At 41.3% G+C, this 19,038-nt stretch overlaps 3 protein-coding genes across 7 annotated transcripts in view; 1 reads left to right on the forward strand and 2 right to left on the reverse strand.

The window, feature by feature from the left end:
- Positions 1–122: 122 nt before the first annotated feature.
- On the reverse strand, positions 123–3,815 carry LOC106606748 (immunoglobulin superfamily member 6). Of its 2 annotated transcripts, none has more exons than XM_014203111.3 (6): positions 3,714–3,815; positions 1,936–2,277; positions 1,665–1,765; positions 1,458–1,508; positions 1,018–1,128; positions 123–786 (listed from the first exon to the last, which is right to left on the reverse strand). In XM_014203111.3, the coding sequence occupies exons 2-6, from the start codon at positions 2,270–2,272 to the stop codon at positions 736–738; spliced, it is 651 nt and encodes a 216-aa protein (XP_014058586.1). In that variant the 5' UTR covers positions 2,273–2,277; positions 3,714–3,815; the 3' UTR covers positions 123–735. The 2 variants fall into 2 exon arrangements, with proteins under 2 accessions (XP_014058586.1, XP_014058585.1); XM_014203110.2 differs by lacking the exon at positions 3,714–3,815 and adding an exon at positions 2,424–2,786.
- LOC106606750 (ER lumen protein-retaining receptor 2) lies at positions 2,875–6,958 on the forward strand. Its single transcript, XM_014203112.3, has 5 exons — positions 2,875–3,113; positions 4,419–4,519; positions 4,828–4,986; positions 5,132–5,384; positions 5,641–6,958. Exons 1-5 carry the CDS (start codon positions 3,023–3,025, stop codon positions 5,673–5,675), a joined length of 639 nt encoding a protein of 212 aa, XP_014058587.1. The 5' UTR covers positions 2,875–3,022; the 3' UTR covers positions 5,676–6,958.
- A 71-nt stretch (positions 6,959–7,029) lies between these two features.
- Positions 7,030–19,038, reverse strand: part of LOC106606751 (lipid droplet assembly factor 1) — a 65,727-nt gene continuing 53,718 nt past the window's right edge. Inside the window, exons 1-6 of one of the 4 annotated variants that reach the window (XM_014203113.3) lie at positions 11,728–11,828; positions 11,228–11,333; positions 10,918–11,086; positions 10,586–10,724; positions 10,424–10,483; positions 7,030–8,666 (exon numbers count right to left, since the gene is read on the reverse strand). In XM_014203113.3, the coding sequence (XP_014058588.1) occupies positions 8,627–8,666; positions 10,424–10,483; positions 10,586–10,724; positions 10,918–11,086; positions 11,228–11,323 (504 nt within the window). In that variant the 5' untranslated portion in view covers positions 11,324–11,333; positions 11,728–11,828 and the 3' untranslated portion in view covers positions 7,030–8,626. Of the gene's footprint in view, positions 8,667–10,423; positions 10,484–10,585; positions 10,725–10,917; positions 11,087–11,227; positions 11,334–11,609; positions 11,829–19,038 lie in introns of those variants that run through there. The other 3 variants (XM_014203114.3, XM_014203116.3, XM_082976404.1) reach the window with 3 other exon arrangements.

A 19,038-nucleotide genomic window follows, 5' to 3' on the forward strand; every position in this document is an offset into this window, starting at 1 on the left:
GACCCTAACTCTGGTAGCAGGAGCACAGTACCTGAGTCTGCTATTACTCTATGCAATAATATTGCTAGTTACTGTGAAAACTGTATGACTTAACCAAGTTTGAGGGATATTGTAGCATCAGATTACTTTCACATAGTTTATTAGTTTGCGGACTTTGTTCTCCAAACAAATTGAATGTAAAACAGATATTTTCTTTGACATTGTGTTTACTACATACTGTTATCATGGGACCTGAACCATTGTGATGTTGTGCCTTTGTCTAAATAGTTAATACCAAACAAATATGCAATTACTTTTCATTCAAATGATTTGCATTAATTTGTTGGGGAATGTTTTCTACAAGTCCATTTACACTGTTTCCATTTGAATTAAAAACAAGCCTTCATTCAAATAACTTGCACGTGTTATTTACGTTGACTTGAAACTGAAACATGGACAAAAAAAATGGATATTCAAATAGGTGAACTTCAGATTCAGTAGAGGGACTTCTGTTTTTCTTTCTGATTAATTTGAAGTTCATCAAATCGGGATTGTTTTTGTCTTGTTACTCTCTTTGGTTAAGGTCAGGGTCAGTTTTAGATTTTGGTTAGTCGTTTTGCAGGTCAGCAGTGTCCTTATAGTTTACAGTCTCCCCCGCCTGAAAATCAGTCTGTGTAGCCTGAAGATCAGTCTGTGTAGCCTGAAGATCAGTCTGTAGGGAAGTAGCTGTCATTAGCGGTTCTCCTTTTTGTTGAGTCACTGGTTTTGGTAAATGTCCTCTGGATGGTTGGAGTGGGGGCTTTCAACCTGCAAGACGATTCAGTTGAGTTTATCAGCTGTCGAGTCAACATGGTGTAGATTAGATGTGTTGATGGAGTAGAGTTTGCTTAAGAACAAGGTGTGATAATTTAGTCAATTGAAAACAGGTTGATATAACTGAGTCATAACATAAAATCTAAGCACTTTCCTAGCCTCTCTCATACTCAATAGGAAAGCCAATAAGCCATATTAGGAAAATGCAATGTGACCATCCCGTACCTTGTTTTGAGCAGGGCCACTGTGGTTGGGGTTTTTCTTGTTACTTCGTAACTTCCTCTTGCCGTACAGCTCTTGCACAACAGCACCAAACTGTACTTGAACTTTATTCTTCTGTAAGAGAATGAACAGCAAACAAATCGGTTACATCGCAGTGGTAAATAACAACTAAAAAGTGTTGTATTTCCTTGTCTTTCTGCAATGTAAACATACATTAAAGTCTCAACATTGTGAGACAGGATTATACTAGGAATTTACTGAAGAGGAATACCCCCTCTTACAAAACAATGATAGCAAGGGCTAGGGCTTGTTTAAGACATTGGGCTTTCCACAACATGGTGAAACTAAATATTGTGAACACATTGCACATTGTGGTGGTATCAAGTATTCTTTAAGACATCATGAACAACTTCAGTGAGGCAGTACAAAAGAGAAGACTGCACCTGGATGTCACTCTTCTCTGTGCCTCTGCAAACGGCAATGTCTTTCCCAGTCTAGTGTAGAATGAGCAGGTTAGAATCCAATGTAGACTAGATGATTATGATGGTTGCATGATTGGTCAATATATTTTATGCACTGTTATGTCTCAAACAACAACCAATTCACAATGATCATTATATGTATGTATCTAGAGTAATACAATAACTTACCTTCTTACGAATGATCAGAATCAGTATTGCCAGGCTGTACAAGACCAACAGGACAAACAGCAGGCACAGCAAAACATGCCAGGCCATCTGCATGCCCCTCTCTGAAAGCACACAGAACTGTCACTTGGTTTTCATATAGTTGTAAAGGCAAAACTTGAGTAGAACTGAAAAGTCCCCCTTGCTACCCCAAACACTCTAACCCATAGAGATACATTAAATGATGAGTAATAATTTCAAATGACACATGTTCTATTTAATTCTATGCTCTTACCTCTCACCACCAGCGTGGTGCCCTGCCCTATCTCCTGTGCCCGGCTGCATACCACGTCTCTAAACACGGCAGCACAGTGGTACACTCCGCTGTCATTGACCTGGAGTGAGTTGATATTTAGGCTGTTTCTCTCCAGGCTGTATTTGTGTTGCTGGGTCATCAGATCGACCGAGTGGTGAGCGTCCTGCTTGAAGACGAACCAGAGGACATCAATTTTCCTATTGGTATCATATGCGATGTTACAGGGGAGAGAGGCTGACTGACCCCCTATCCGCCAAATGTTCTCGTCTGGCTGGTGTAACGATAACCCTGCGGGGCAGTTTTCCTTGTTCTCCATGATGTCTGGAGTAAAAAGAGATACAGGTACAATCATAAAGTTGTACTCTCAATCGTTATAAGTGAAGCTAATATGGAATCAAAACAGTTTTAATCTGATATTTTATCATACTGACATAAAGATACATTTAATTTTGCTGATATGTCCTTACCGGCTGTCGAGATTAATTCGCGTGATAGAGGAGAACACTGATAAATCCGTTTTTATGAAAACATAATGTTGACACCATAAGTGTGTGCGCGTTGTGATCTCATGACTAAGTGTGCAATAGACAGAACAGGAAGATGGATGTTTTCACTTCTCTCAGTTTTCCATCCTGTTTACTAAGTATCTCATCATTATGTGTTTGGTGTTGTAATCCCAAACTAATTTTCTCACAGTTGTCAGTCAAAATTGTCTTCTCGTAGTAATGTTGCAGCATCAGCGAGACGTGGGAATCAATCTGTTCGCCGTTCTTCAAATTCAAGGCCCTGGCATGACGGTCACATTGAGTATTATTCAACTAGACATTCTTACCAATGGATGCTGGTGGGCGTGTTTAGCACAGGTGTCACTCAAACCGCTGTATCCAATCCGAACACAACTTGCTTTGTAATTTACGTTTTTCTTACGCCCCCTTCCACGTCGACTTGCCCTATCGCCATATTTCAACTCGTTGCATCAAAAAAGGGATAGTGAAGCCGGTTAAATAAATTAGATAGAAAGCTAGTTTAAACCAGAAAAAGTTAAAAGAAGGCATCAGCTCTAGCAATGAACATCTTCAGGTTAACGGGAGACCTCTCTCACTTGGCAGCTATCATCATTCTCCTGCTCAAAATATGGAAAACCAGGTCGTGTGCTGGTGAGTATATTAGCTACTAAAATGTATATTTCTTCAAATGACTTATTGGCTATGTGCTGTTTACTTATGTATTTAGTTTGCCGTCTGCCCATATTCCAACCCATCCAGTTAGCTGTAGTTTAGATCCCTGTAGACAGCTAGCTAACATGGATAGTTAACGTTATATTCCGAACCCACTGATATTTACCTGCTAACTGCAGAACAAACAAGCAATGAATGGCATTTTAAGTGCTGATCAGTATATATAATGCATCATGAAACAATTATATGCAGATCATGTTGTGTTCGCTAACTAGTGAGCTTCAATTGGTTGAACGTTAGCTACTTCACCACCGTAGCATGTCAACTTGTTAGCTGTCTATTCTAGCGCGGCAACTTGGATTGCTCTGATTTTAAAGTTAACTACTAGCTATACGGATTACTGTTTAATCAAAGCCTTCATTGAATATCTGGTTTGCCACCTATGTAACTGGTAGCTAACTTGCTACGCAAAACATGTTAACTACGGTATCTAATTAGCTAGTTACGTGTAACAGCCAAAATAGTCGATTAAAAAAAAAATCGATTGCTCATAGAGTGATGCAAGTTTGGACACTGTACCGTGCTTTCAGATGAGGTATTTATTAAGAACTTCTGTTTAAACATCCCGTCTAGTGTCACCTTGTTTTCTGCAACAGTCTGGCATGCGAGTTCACTCAATGTAGCCTGGCGTTTGATTGTTAGATCTGGACTCTGACGTGGCATTCTAGAAAGTCTCACGAAATTAAATTAGGTGGAAAGGAATCAATGCATTCCTACTCATAAGTAGTCGACACTTCTACATTTATGTCTCAAATTAGCTGAACACATCCTATATTCTAAACACTCGCACACGTTTCTCTCATCGTACTTGTTTGCATCGAATTAATTTGCCTTTGGGGCATTAGGATCTGCTGTCTTTTTCTAATACCAGTCACTGTAATATATGGAATAAATACGTTTTCTTGTGCACATTGCGATTAGGCCTACATGGAGATGCATTAGTTGCAGAGTGATCACCCTGGTCTTAAGATGCAGCTGCATTTCTTGATGTAGTCAGACATGGGGTTTGTCTCATTCACATTTCCAACTGCTGTTGATAAGATACTGTCATACTTGCAGCCCTGACCGGGCAGGGGCTTGCAAAGGAAGACTATTTCAGAAGTTGTGAAGGACTTGCCATTCTTCCAGAACTTGTTCTTGAAGTGATGCAAAACTAGAAGAATTTCTTATTTCATTCCAGGGTATTATCTGTCCTACTGTTGTAAAACTGGTTGTCCCTTCCAGGTATCTCCGGGAAGAGCCAGATCCTGTTTGCTTTGGTCTTCACTACTCGCTACCTGGACCTCCTCACCTCCTTCATTTCCCTCTACAACACCACCATGAAGGTAAGAGGATGGCAGGGCCTTAATACTGAGCCTTCGTTTCCTTCTCTCCATACCTCCAAACCACTGATAGTAGTGATTAAGTGTTATGAGTTGGGCCAGGCGGAATCTGTGGAATCCCTTACAGAGTTGACTGCATAAGCAATTGACAACGTCATCACCAAATCTCTCTGGGGCTTCAGATAAGTTCTATCTGTAGATTTCTTCTGGACCTAGTCCTTATGAGAGACGCTCTAGACTGTGCTACTATTTTCTTCTCAGCACCATTAACATGGGATACCTTCATTTTCTCCCTCTCCTCTTCCCTGCAGGTGATCTACATTGGTTGTGCCTACGCCACTGTCTACCTGATCTACATGAAGTTCAAGGCCACCTACGATGGGAACCATGACAGCTTCCGAATGGAGTTCCTGGTGGTTCCTGTAGGGGGCCTCGCATGCCTGGTCAACCATGACTTCTCTTTCCTAGAGGTTAGAGACATTTACATTACATATGAAGGAGAAACCCCTAGTTGATGGCTACTTAACCTATTCCACATGGTCAGTTGTTAGCGGGTGGGTGGATGAGATTAATGGCTAATATACAGTGTTGTGTTTGTCTTTCTCTTTCTATCAGATCCTGTGGACATTCTCCATCTACCTGGAGTCGGTGGCCATCCTGCCCCAGCTCTTCATGATCAGTAAGACGGGAGAGGCGGAGACCATCACCACCCACTACCTGTTCTTCCTGGGTCTCTACCGGGCCCTGTACCTCTTCAACTGGATCTGGCGCTTTTACTTTGAGGGTTTCTTTGACATGATCGCCATTGTGGCCGGCATGGTGCAGACCATCCTCTACTGCGACTTTTTCTACCTTTATGTCACCAAAGGTGAGTGTCCACCTAAATGTCCACCTCTGATTTATGTTCTGCCATCTGTGTATTCGCTGTTTGACCTTCTGGTATTTTATGTATGCGTAAGTAAGCATTGTTGAGTTTGTAGGACTACATCATATCCTAAACGAGTTATAATCTATCTAGATACACTTTGAATGTTGTAGTACACAGGAGTCAGCACACTGCAAGGGAAATGCATTAAAAAAATAAAATAATTGGACCCTCTGACATGTATCTCAATAATCCTCAGTGCTGAAAGGAAAGAAGCTGAGCCTGCCAGCATGAGCGGTTCAGACGGAGACCCCGTGTCTCCCAGCAGACTCAGGGTGCGTGGAGATAACATCATGGAACCCCACCGAGCGAACGCAAGATGCCTGAGAGACAGAGCGACTCAAGGGGGAAAAACACTAGTCTTCTTCATGAATAACTTTGAACTGGTAAACAACAAACGGCTCCAAAACTGAATGGGAGGTCATCCCAGGTCTTCACGCAGTCTTCAGATATCTATTTTTAGCATCTTGCCTTACCTTTTCTCATTGCTGTTCAAAATAGAAAGAAAACATGTTTTGTTTTTTCAACATGTGAGGTGTGCTCTTTGATGGCTCAATATGCATTGTATCGATTAGGGTTGACTCAATGCAAAGTACCATGCCAAACTTCAAAATGAGATGCAAAAATCTAGTCTGTATGATTAAGATGGAAACGATGTGTCAAGGAGTATTATGTAATGATTTTTATGTCTTGCTATTTTTTCATACATAGTTTTTTATGTGACTGTACCCCCTTGGCCAATGTATTATTCACAACTACATTTACTTATGTTTTGTAGGTGCTCTTTCATTTGGATATCCCACTTTGCACTCCTCTCTTGAAAAAGTTATCCTGCAAAGCCCACTTCTGGGTTCTTGTTTTTATAGAACCCTTTGCCCAATATTCTTTTTCTCCAGTTGCCCTTTTGACATTTTTGGTAAAATTTGCTTCAATGCAGTTGTCAAATTTGAAAAGCATAAATTCTTCATCTTTGTGTCCTCCATTTATGTACATACTTGCCATTCTAAGATGAAGTTCCCATCTTAACATGATACATATCACCTTTCACATCACCAACCAAGACGACTTTATTGCATTACTTAGGCCCAGCCTCAGCTTGTTCAACATTGGAAGTAATTTAGGGGTCCGTGTCAGTAAATGTGCTTCTCGCGATAGGGCTATTTGGTTTATTTTCAATGCAGTCATAGACTAAGGTTAATTTGATTGAATACTGTAATTGCCTTACTTGTCAGTTTTTTTAGCTGTTTAAATAAAGATGCAGTCATTTGTCACAGAGGTAAAAGACCCATTGAAATATACATGATATTCTAGAACAGGGTTGAGGAGGAATGTGTGTTAGATATGGTGTTTGGTATGTATGCATTTGAGTTAAATGTTGAGATTTGACCAATTTTCCCAGCTAAGTAAACCCCCATAGTCTTTTCATTTGAGTCATTCCTATAGCTTCTTTTGTTTTAAGTTGCATGATAACTGTGATACCACCTCACCTCCAATAAACTTTTTATGAAAAAGCACAATTTTACCTTGTTAATGTGAAAAAACACCTATGTACAGACAGCTAAAAAAAGATTAGCCAAAAAATGGTAAGTACTTTAGAATTACTTGTATTTTATTAGAATCCCCATTAGCTGTTGTGAAAGCAGCAGCTACGATTCATGGGGTCCACATTAAACATGACAATACAGAACATTTAACAAGAACTGCTCAAGGCCAGAACTACAAATCTGTGAAGGGTCAATTACAAATGGGCACACTTTTGTACATTAGAAAAATATCTTACAATATTGAGACACTGGCTTTCTAGAGCAAATCAATTTAGTGCAGTTGAAGTGATTTACTTGAAACATTCCATCAAAGTAACATCTCACCACTAATCTTCAGAGGAAAAGGTACATTCAATTGAATACATATAAAAACACTTTTTGATACAAATCATCAGTCACTATCTCTATTAGTGCATACTTGACATTTCTGGTTTACACAAACTGACATGACCTTAGTAACAGAAACTAGCTCCCACTGTTCAAATGGCCCACAGATTTTAAACTTAAATGACTGACCTGTTATTAATCCTATGTGGATCAAAACTAGAGGAGCGCATTTAATAAAATCTTTGGAAAATGTACAATATGGATTATAGCATACTGCACACATTGTTTACAAAATACACAGATTATTGTCAAATACAATGTAGCAGTAACATGTATATTATTTGCACTGCTACCTGGTCATCTGTCATGTTCTAAATGGGCTTCGTTTAACAAATCATTTCTACCATTACAGGTGCTTAGTCACCTCTCCATTGCAAATGATGAGGACAATAAAAACCAAGGTACATTCATTGCATGTAACATCTGACAATCAGACTAGCAACCGATAGCAGCTTGAATTTCAACTATGTTTATGTATAAAATATACATCTTTGTACTCTTAACCCTTAGAAAGATCAAGAAAATAGAGATAATAGTACAAATGCTATAATGCAATAAAAGAAATCAACAATCAATGTGCCTACATTGTCAGGTGAAATTATACAACCTCTAGAATCATATAAAGAAATATTAATACTTGTATCAAATGGTGATGATTCCATTGGACTGTTTGGATAATAGATTTTTGTAGTTAAAGGCCCAGGGCAGTCAAAGACATGATTTTTCTGTTTTATAAATATTTGTAGAGTATGAGGTTGGAATAATACTGTGCAATTGTGAAAATGATGCCCTTTCAGTGCAAGAGCTGTTTGAAAAGACCTGAAATTTCAGCTTGTTTTGGTGGGCTGAAAATGTGGCCTGCCTGTTGACATCACCTGGCAGTAAATTAGTTAATAGACCAATAAGAAAGTGAGTTCCAAACATCTCTGACAATAACAGCTATTTTTCAGTTTTTCCCTCCCCACTTAGATCTAAACAATTATTGCTTGAGAACATGCTCTTTGCTAAGAAGCAATTTTTTCTTGTTTTAATTTAAAACAAATCACAGTAAGGTACGTATTAGCCAGAAATGATTTGATATTGAGATAAAAACAGCTGCATTGGGCCTTTAATGAAAAGTCAACCTGAGGTTTTACTCTATCTAGTTCTCAAGTCTAGAGGAACCCCAATCTGCCAGTGAGAGGACTGCAGTGCAGTGATCAGTATACGATTGTGTCTATAGAAGGCCATCTCCATCACTGACGCTGCAGCTCCTTAAACCTCCGGCTTCCCATAGGCTTCTTCATCTTCTTCTCTGTCAGATTTTAAAGTAGGGGAGAGAACAAACAATTTGAGGATTAAATTAAAGGGACACTTTAAACTTATGAGCAACAACATTGTATGATAGTTAAAGTACACCTTAGCCAAATACCTTTAAACTCAGTATTTCACAATTCCTGACATTTAATACTAGTAAAAATTCCATCTTAGGTCAGTTAGGATCACCACTTTATTTTAAGAATGTGAAATGTCAGAATAATAGTAGAGAGAATGATTTATTTCAGCTTTTATTTCTTTCATCACATTCCCAGTTGGTCAGAAGTTTAGATACACTCAATTAGTATTTGGTAGCATTGCATTTAAATTGTAAAACTTGGGCCAAATGTTTCGGGCAGCCTTCCACAATAAGTTGAGTGAATTTTGGCCTATTCCTCCTGACAGAGCTGGTGTAACTTAGTCAGGTTTGTAGGCTTCCTTGCTCGCAAACGCTTTTTCAGTTCTGCCCACAAATTGTCTATGGGATTGAGGTCAGGGCTTTGTGATGGCCACTCCAATACCTTGACTTTGTTGTCCGTAAGCCATTTTGCCACAACTTTGGAAGTATGCTTGGGGTCATTGTCCATTTGGAAGACCCATTTGTGACCAAGCTTTAACTTCCTGACTGATGTCTTGAGATGTTGCTTCAATATATCCACATCATTTCCCTGCCTCATGATGCCATCTATTTTGTGAAGTGCACCAGTCCCTCCTGCAGCAAAGCACCCCCACAACATGATGCTGCCACACACGTGCTTCACGGTTGGGATGGTGTTCTTCGGCTTGCAAGCATCCCCCTTTCTCCTCCAAACATAACAATGGTCATTATGGCCAAACAGTTCTATTTTTTGTTTCATCAGACCAGAGGACATTTCTCCAAAAAGTACGATCTTTGTCCCCATGTGCAGTTGCAAACAGTAGTCTGGCTTTTTTTATGGCGGTTTTGGAGCACTGGCTTCTTCCTTGCTGAGCGGCCTTTCAGGTTATGTCAATATAGGACTCATTTTACTGTGGATATAGATACTTTTGTACCTGTTTCCTCCAGCATCTTCACAAGGTCCTTTACTGTTCTGGGATTGATTTGCACTTTTGGCACCAAAGTACGTTCATCTCTAGGAGACAGAACGCGTCTCCTTCCTGAGCGGTATGACGGCTGCGTGGTCCCATGGTGTTTATACTTGCATACTATTGTTTGTACAGATGAACGTGGTACCTTCAGGCATTTGGAAATTGCTCCCAAGGATGAACCAGACTTGTGGAAGTCTACAATTTCTTTTCTGAGGTCTTGGCTGATTTCTTTAGATTTTCCCATGATGTCAAGCAAAGAGGCACTGAGTTTGAAGATAGGCCTTGAAATACATCGACAGGTATACCTCCAATTTACTCAAATGATGTCAATTAGCCTTTCAGAAGCTTCTAAAGCCATGACATGATTTTCTGGAATTTTCCAAGCTGTTTCAAGGCACAGTGAACTTAGTGTATGTAAATTTCTGATCCACTGGAATTGTGATACAGTGAATTAAGTGAAATAATCTGTCTGTAAACAATTGTTGGAAAAATGACTTGTGTCATGCACAAAGTAGATGTCCTAACCGACTTGCCAAAACTATAGTTTGTTAACAAGAAATATGTGGAGTGGTTGAAAGACGAGTTTTAATGACTCCAACCTAAGTGTATGTAAACTTCCGACTTCAACTGTATATCTAGAAAGGAGTTTTTGTTCATCAACCAAATAATGTGTTAAGTTGAACACACCCATCTTGTTCCATGACTGTTATATTTGTTGCAGGCTCCAACCTAGTGACTCGGTACCTACTGGCATTGGGTGAAAGAGAGAAAGAAAGAGGGAGAGAATGAGAATCTCAAATGAAGGGCCTCTGTGTGTGTGTGTTTACTACAGGCTGTGTGTTTCGATACCGCTGGCTGTAGTAGAAGTTGAGCACATTGTTAGAGGTAATGTAACAGGCACCGAGGACCAAGGAGACCAGGATGGCGAGGATGGCCAGAGCAGAGAGCACACACAGCAGACTGACCCCTCCCAGGGATAGCAGAAACACTGGAGGGAGAGGGAGGAGGTAGGAATAATGAGGAAAAACAAGAAAGGGTGAGAAAGGGTTTCAGTATTAGCCACCATCATTGTCCCTGATAGACAGGCATTCAGGCTAGTTGTTACACTACACAGCTGGGAAGAGTGTATTGGTACTGTAGTAGTGGACAGTAGGTATTGTATAGGTAGTGTGGGGACTTACCCTCCAATAAAACTAAACCCATGGTGGCACCAATGAATGTAACAGTGGCAAAGGTCAGGAAAATCCCAATGGGTACAGTGGCCATGGCGCCAAATACCAACACAGCCAGGGCTAAGAATGGGTGGCCATTGAGGAACTGCCCCATTGACGTGTTCATCAGCTCTGCCACCTAGTGAGGAGAGAGAAGTGTCATGAACATGCTTCACATGACCTATTGTCCTATTAAGAAGTAATAGGTCCCTACATGCCTGTCACTGTTAGACCAAGAGTTTGTAACAGTGTTGCTGAAGAGGAGACAGGGTGCAGTTACCTTGGGGTCATAGTACAGGCTGTCCATCATGCTACTCAAACTGCCTCGAAGCTGCAGTAGCCCTTTGGGGATATTTGTCACATTGTTGCACTGCATCGTTTGGTTTCTGTCATGCACAGAGGTGGAAGAAGAGGAGATAACAGGAGGGGGTGAGGGATACATTTACAAATAAATAAATGTCGCTATGTCACATAGTTTAGCTTCCTCTCATGGAAACACACATATGAATACCGAGTATCTAGCTAGTTCACTTATAAGTCTATTTCAGCAAAGCGCCTTGATGACACATCAGCTAACGTTAGTAGTAGCTAGGTTTCTTGGTTTGTTTACTTTCACTAACGTTAGCCTAACTGAATCGCTAAAGCTATTTCCAACGACTTACTAGCTAAAAAAGCAAGCAACACATTTAGTTACTCCTCAATCACACACGACTTTAATTTTAACACAGCAAATCGTGTAGTTCGCTACTAATCCAAACGTTTTGCGAAGCTGTTCGTTACCTTCTTCTTCTATAATATTATGGCGGTCCGCAAACAAACGTTATCGTTGAATGCCGCCACCTACTGTACTGGAGTGTCTAGTCAATCACAGATTACGGACTAAAGAACCAAACCCTCCTATCTAATCCTGTACTACTCTGTTCGTTACCGACCTGTCAGTAAGTGTGCCGATTGGGTTGACGCTGCGTGTGAACTATCGCGAGGTTAACAAAAAGGTGTAAAATGCATAGAACAAAAATGACAAGGACTGAAAAGCATGTCTGACTGATACATAGAAATAGAACCTATAGAACAAACAACCCATTCAAGAAGTTTGCATCCAAATTATGTACCCTTCTCCCCAAGTGTACACAGAGAGGAATAGGCAGTGGTCAGTTTAAAAAAATATATAATAATAATCTTATACAAAGGACAACAGACAGAATCAAGGCTTGGACTGGCAACCCTTCAGTCTTGAGGCAAATGCTACATCCCTTTCTTCACAGATAAAATTACATAACTGTTGATGAGAACTGCACCTGTTTCTGGGAAATCATATGATACTGTAATACGAAAATAAAATATCTAGGTTATGTAAGAGCCCAGACAGCAAATAGATTACAACATGGAAGATCTCTATGCTAGGTGTGTTCACTGTGTGTGATATATGCCCTTCAGTAAGAGTGGTCTGGACACCCAAAAAAATTCTAACATTCCCCTAGATGTGGGCAGTGGGCTGTGCCTTCTCAAAAAGAAATCTGCAATAGTTTGGATCTCAGTACAAAATGTGAGACACATTGAAATATAATTAATAGAACTGAAAAAACACATAGAGACACATAGAAATTGAATTTATATAACTGGCATCCCCATTCAAGAAGGTTGCGTTCCAATTCTCTACCCTTCCCCCCCAAGTGTACACAGAGACGGATAGGCAGTGGTCAGTCAAATAAATATTTGCTTACTGGTCATGCAAAACTAAAACAGAAAAGCAACAAAACAAGATGATGCAAAATAACTTGTCTGTACTTCATGACAGAGAAAATAAACAGAGCCTGCCCACTGGTCATTCTCAAGCATGCCTCTCTTCCTTGCGCTCTTGCGAGCAGGGAAACACTGTGAGACATCTCACTCCTATTATCATAGAACCGGGGTTACACAAGTAGCCCTAAGTTCTATTTCAAATACTTGTTTCGATGTCTCACATTGGGATATAGCCAAGTCCCATATCGCAGACATGCTATCTGAAGCCAGGGTAGTCCCAACAGTATCACCCCTCAAAGGCTCCGACACTGAGAACAGTATGTGCCAATGAAGTTGTAATGACTTCCAGTCGGTAAAACCTCAAAAGTATGATTGGTGGCCCAACATGCCATCTCACAAATCTCTTATAAAGAGACGCCTTTGAACAGAGTTGACCCCCCTTACAGGAGGGCACCCAAGACACTAAGGAGTTGGTCACTGTTACGTCATACGCAAAGCACGTACTGTACATAAACAGTGGAGAAACTTCTTCTGTAGAAGTGAAGGGAGGCGGTTGGAAAGCCATAAGCTTTAAGGCGAGACAATTGTAATTGCAGCTGACCTTAGGCATAAATGCTGGGTTGGGTAACAATGTTAACTTGGATAACACCAGGGCAAACTGTAGGCACAACTGGTGGACTTTATCCTGAAAAGCCACCTTTAAGGTGCAATATTTCAACTCCACACTTTCCAGCGGTTCAAAAGGTTGCTGTGAAATCACCTCAAGCACAATAGACATATACCAAGATGGGGCTAAAGGCCTGGAGACTGGGCGTAAGCACCGCGCTCCCTTCATGAAATGACATAACAGAGGGTGTTTCCTTAATGTGTTGTTAAATCCTATCGACAGGCCGGCTAGATAGACCTTAACAGTGGAGAAAGCCTTCCCTCTGTCCAAAAGGTCCTGTAAAAACCATAAAAATTTGGATACAAAGCGATTGGTAAGGAATTATCTGTTTTAGATCACACCATGTCTCAAAAACACATCACTTGTTTCCATACAGTGAGCCTGTAGAAGGGGCTCTGGCACTTTGGATAGTCTCAATGACTCCAAGAAGCAAGCCTGTCGCATTTATCTTCAAGAGCCAGGCCAAGAGGGCCATGGTTAATATGTGAGGGTGGAACCTCTCTCTATTCACCTGGGTCAAGAGATCCCTGCATAGCACTAGTTGCCAGGGCTTGTTGTAAAGGAGGAGAATCTCCACTGACAAGAGTGTAGAGAGGAGTAGGCAGTCGCAGATTTGGAACTACTGAATGTATTTAAGCGCCATATATTAAAGCAAAACCCAACGTGCAAAATTATAAAGTACTCAGGAAATAGTAAGAGATTCCTCTCAGAAAAACAAGAAACATTTACAATGACCGACCAAGACAAATGACAGAGGGAGTATATATACAGTGATAGAGTGGGGATTGAAACCAGGTGTGTGTAATGATGACGAGACAAGTCCGGGTTGATGAGTGAAGGGTGTTTGCCAGCAGCAGGTTCGGCAGCAGCTAGAAGGCCTGCGATGGCAAACGCCGGAGCTGGATAGGAGGGGGAGCAAAAGCGAAGCATGGTGTGAAAAAGAGCTCCCCTTGCCATCAAAGGGGCTACAAAAATGAGAAATAATCCTACCCACCTCCATATTTATTTATTTTTTATTTAACCTTTATTTAACTAGAAAAATCAGTTAAGAACAAATTCTTATTTACAATGACGGCCTACCAAAAGGCAAAAGGTCTCCTGCGGGAACGGGGGCCTGGGATAAAAAAATAAAAAAATAAATACAATATAAATATAAAGGACAAAACACACATCACAACAAGAGAGACACAACACTACATAAAGATAAAGAGAGACATACGACAAAGTAACAAGGCAGCAAAACATGACAACACAGCATGGTAGCAACACAACATGGCAGCAGGACAAAAACATGGTACAAACATTATTGGGCAAAGTCAACAGCACAAAGGTCAAGAAGGTAGAGACAACAATACATCATACAAAGCAGCCCCAACAGTCTGTAAGAGTGTCCATGATTGAGGCTTTGAATGAAGATATTGAGATTAAACTGTCCAGTTTGAGTGTTTGTTGCAGCTCTTTCCAGTCGCTAGCTGCAGCGAACTGAAAAGAGGAGCGATCCAGGGATGTGTGTGCTTTGGGGACGCTTAACAGAATGTGACTGGCAGAACGGGCGTTGTATGTGGAGAATGAGGGCTGCAGTAGATATCTCAGATAGGGGGGAGTGAGGCCTAAGAGGGTTTTATAAATAAGCATCAACCAGTGGGTCTTGCGATGGGTATACAGAGATGACCTGTTTACAGAGGAGTATAGAGTGCAGTGATGTGTCCTATAAGGAGCATTGGTGGCAAATCTGGTAAAGAACATCTAGCCGCTCGAGAGCACCCTTACCTGCCGATCTATAAATTATGTCATGGTCATCTGAATAGTTTGGCAGCTGGGGTGAAAGAGGATTGATTACAATATAGGAAACCAAGTCTAGATTTAACTTTAGCCTGCAGCTTTGATATGTGCTGAGAGAATGACAGTGCACCATCTAGCCATACTCCCAAGTACTTGTATGAGGTGACTACCTCTAAACCCTCAGAGGTAGTAATAACACCTGTAGGAGAGGGGCATTCTTCTTACCAAACCACATGACCTTTGTTTTGGAGGTGTTCAGAACAAGATTAAGGGTAGAGAAAGCTTGTGGGACACTAAGAAACCTTTGTTGAAGAGCATTTAACACAACATCTGGGGAGGGGCCAGCTGAGTAAAAGACTATCATCTGCATATAAATGGATGAGAGAGTTTCCTACTGCCTGAGGTATGTTGTCGATGTAAATTGAGAAGAGCGTGGGGCCTATGATTGAGCCTTGGGGTACTCCCTTGGTGACAGGCAGTGGCTGAGACAACACATTTTCAGACTTTATACACTGTACTCTTTGAGAGGGGTAGTTAGCAAAGCAGGCCAAAGACCGCTCAGAGACACCAATTCTCCTTAGTCGGTCCACAAGAATGGAATGGTCTACCATATCAAAAGTCAATAAAAATAGCAGCACAATATTGCTTAGAATCAAGGGCAAATGGTGACATCATTGAAGACCTTTAAGGTTGCAGTGACACATCCATAACCTGAGCGGAAACCAGATTGCATACCCGAGAGAATACTATAGACATCAAGAAAGCCAGTCAGTTGATTATCGACAAGTGTTTCCAACACTTTGATAAACAGGGCAAAATAGAAATAAGCCTATAACAGTTAGGATTAGCTTGATCTCCCCCTTTAAAGAAAGGACGAACTGTGGCTGCCTTCCAAGCAATGGGAACCTCCCCAGAAAGGAGAAACAGGTTAAAAAGGTTTAGATAGGCTTTGCGATGATAGGGGCAGCAACCTTAAAGAAGAAAGGGTCTAAACCATCTGACCCAGATGTATTTTTGGGGTCAAGTTTAAGGAGCTCCTTTAGCACCTCGGACTCAGTGGCTGCCTGAAGGGAGAAACTTTGTAGCAGGGCAGGGGAAAAAGAGGGAGAAGCATCGGGGATAGTCGCATAAGAAGGGGTGGGAGATGAGGAAATGTTGGATGTTTAAGGAGGCATGGCTGAGTCAAATAGGAATCCTGACTTAATGAAGTGGTGATTGAAGAGCTCAGCCATGTGCTTCTTGTCAGTTACAACCACATCATCAACATTAAGGGACATGGGCAGCTGTGAGGAGGAGGGTTTATTCTCCAGGTCTTTAACCGTTTTCCATAACTTCTTTGGGTTAGACCCACAGAGAGAGAACTGCTTCTTAAAGTAACTAACTTTGGCCTTCCGGATAGCCTGAGTGCACTTATTTCTCATTTGCCTGAACGATAGCCAGTCAGCCTGAGTATGCATGTGCTAGGCCTTTCGCCAAATGCAATTCTTGAGGTGGAGTAATTCTGCAAGATCACGGTCGAACCAGGGGCTGAACCTGTTTTTAATTCTCATTTTCTTTATGGGGGCGTGTTTGTTAACAATGCCACTGAAAATATAAATAAAGATGTTCCAAGCATCTTAGACAGAGGGGATCAAGCTGATTCTATACCATTTTACAGAGGCCAGTTCATGAAGGAAGGCTTGATCATTAAAGTTTTTTAGCAAGCGTCTATGACAAATCAGGACAGCCATTACGCACACAGTGTAAACACTGTAAAACAGTGATCACTAAGGTCATTACAGAAAATGCAAGACTGATACCTATCAGAATTATTTGTGAGGATAACATCGAGGAGAGTAGCCTTTTCTGGGTGTTTGGAGTCATACCTTGTGGGATTGGTGATAATCTGAGAAATATTAAGGGAGTCCCATTGCTTTGGGACTTGGTCAGGTTGTTTAAGTATGTCCCAGTTTAGGTCACCTAGCAGGACAAATTCTGACTTAGTGTAAGGGGCCAGGAGAGAGCTTAGGGCAGATAGGGTACAGGCCGGTGGGAATGGAGGACGATAGCACCTAGCAACAGTCAACAAAGAGCTATTTCAAAGTTTAATGCTTAAAACCAGCAAATCAAATTGTTTGGGGACAGACTTGGTAGAGACAACCGAGCACTGAAGGTGATCCTTGGTAAAGATTTCCGCTCCCCCACCTTTGGAAGATCTGTCTTGCCTAAAAGGGTTATAACCAGAAAGGTTAACAGCAGTATTCAAAGCACTCTTCCTTAACCACGTCTCAGTAATGACCAACACATCTGGATTGATCAGGTAAGATGAATACAAAGCCGGTGAGAGGTGGTTAGAATAGGATGGGAGGCCAAACGTCTGTGTAACCAATAGAGAGTCAGAGTCCCGAGTGTGGGAACAAACAGTCTGTCCCACAGTTTGATAAAGAAAGTTTGTAGTCAACAAAGTACACAGGAGTCACAAGGCAAATAGCAAAATGCACAATATTTAAAAATATATATATAACGACTTGGGGCTAGCCATTATAAGTTCAGAGTCACTCGCCCCAACAGTGCGTGTGTGCTGGAGGCGAGCGAAAGCTCGGGAGAGAGGGGTGAGTGTGGTGGAGGTACCTGTACCAGACAGGGAGGCCAGGGCAGACGGTGAACAGATCGCCAGGTGGAATCCAAGCAGCAGTGCAGCAGGCAATGGGAGTAGGTGTTTTGACTTTTTAACATTCATTTCCTGCAATCTTACACATTTTGCCATGGGTCATAGAGAAAATGTTTCAGTTTTAAAGCAAGTTTGATGCGTTTCTACACATTTTTCCATGTGGCTGAGGGAACATTTTGCAGTTTTACAGGTAATGCCTTGCAATTCTACACATTTTGCCATAGGGTGCAGAGAAATGTTTGCCATTTTTAGGCTTATTTCCTGAAATTCTACACATTTTGCCTTGACTTATGGCATGTTAGTATGATATCTGAGTGAGAGTTACTTACCAGAGCTGGCTAGGCTAACTTGCTGACATGGGCTAATTGAGTGACTGTCAGTGACCCCAACTGAATTCCTAATATTTGGAAAGTGATTTGCGGGCCGTGCCGCCTTTTACCCAATTTCTTGCATAAAGCATTACCTTTGGCCAAGGGTGTGCCGGTATATGCAATCTCAGTGGTACATCTCCTGCTATCGCAAAGAACAACGGGCAGTGCGTGTTTTTGTGCGATGCGAAAAGATCTATGCTGGCTAGACCGTATCTCTCCCAGTCTTGGTTCACCACCTGGGGATGGAGCCTCCAATCCCTGCATAGGGGATTCCCTCTGGACAACAAGTTCGCTCTCACATTTAGTACGCCTGGGACATGACTCACGTGTAGTGAAAGTAGGTGTGCCCTGCTCCACAAAATAATCTTGACAGCTATTCTGTGTAGATGCAGAGAGCGAGTGCCACCCTGGCAGTTGATGTATGCCACCACAGTCGTATTGTCTGTCCCAACAAGCTCTTACAGTCTCACTGCAGAATTTGACATTCATCCACGTTCTCCAAATGTCAAATTTCAAAGTTGTTCCAAATGTCACATTTCAGTTTTTTAGTTAGTCCTGCTGCTCTGTATTGTTCCATTTCTCCAAACATCAAATTTTGAAGCTAAGGGTTAAGTTTAGGCACTCATTATGAATGGTTAGCGTAAGGGTTAAGGTTTGGGATAGGGTTAAAACCCACAATAAAAAAACAACTGGGATCAGACACACAACCTTCTGATCCAGAGTTGCAGTCATTCCAATGGGTAAGAGTTAAGGTTAGGGATACGGTTTAACAGGGAGAGGCACTGTTGGAACAACATGATGTGGCTGTCTGATAGCGTAGCCCGATAAGAGAGAGAATCCAGTATTCTATTTTCTGTGTAGGCATCAAACAGCTCTTT

This window comes from Salmo salar, chromosome 06 (genome assembly GCF_965601325.2).
Source record: "Salmo salar chromosome 06, fSalSal1, whole genome shotgun sequence".
Taxonomy (NCBI): domain Eukaryota; kingdom Metazoa; phylum Chordata; class Actinopteri; order Salmoniformes; family Salmonidae; genus Salmo; species Salmo salar.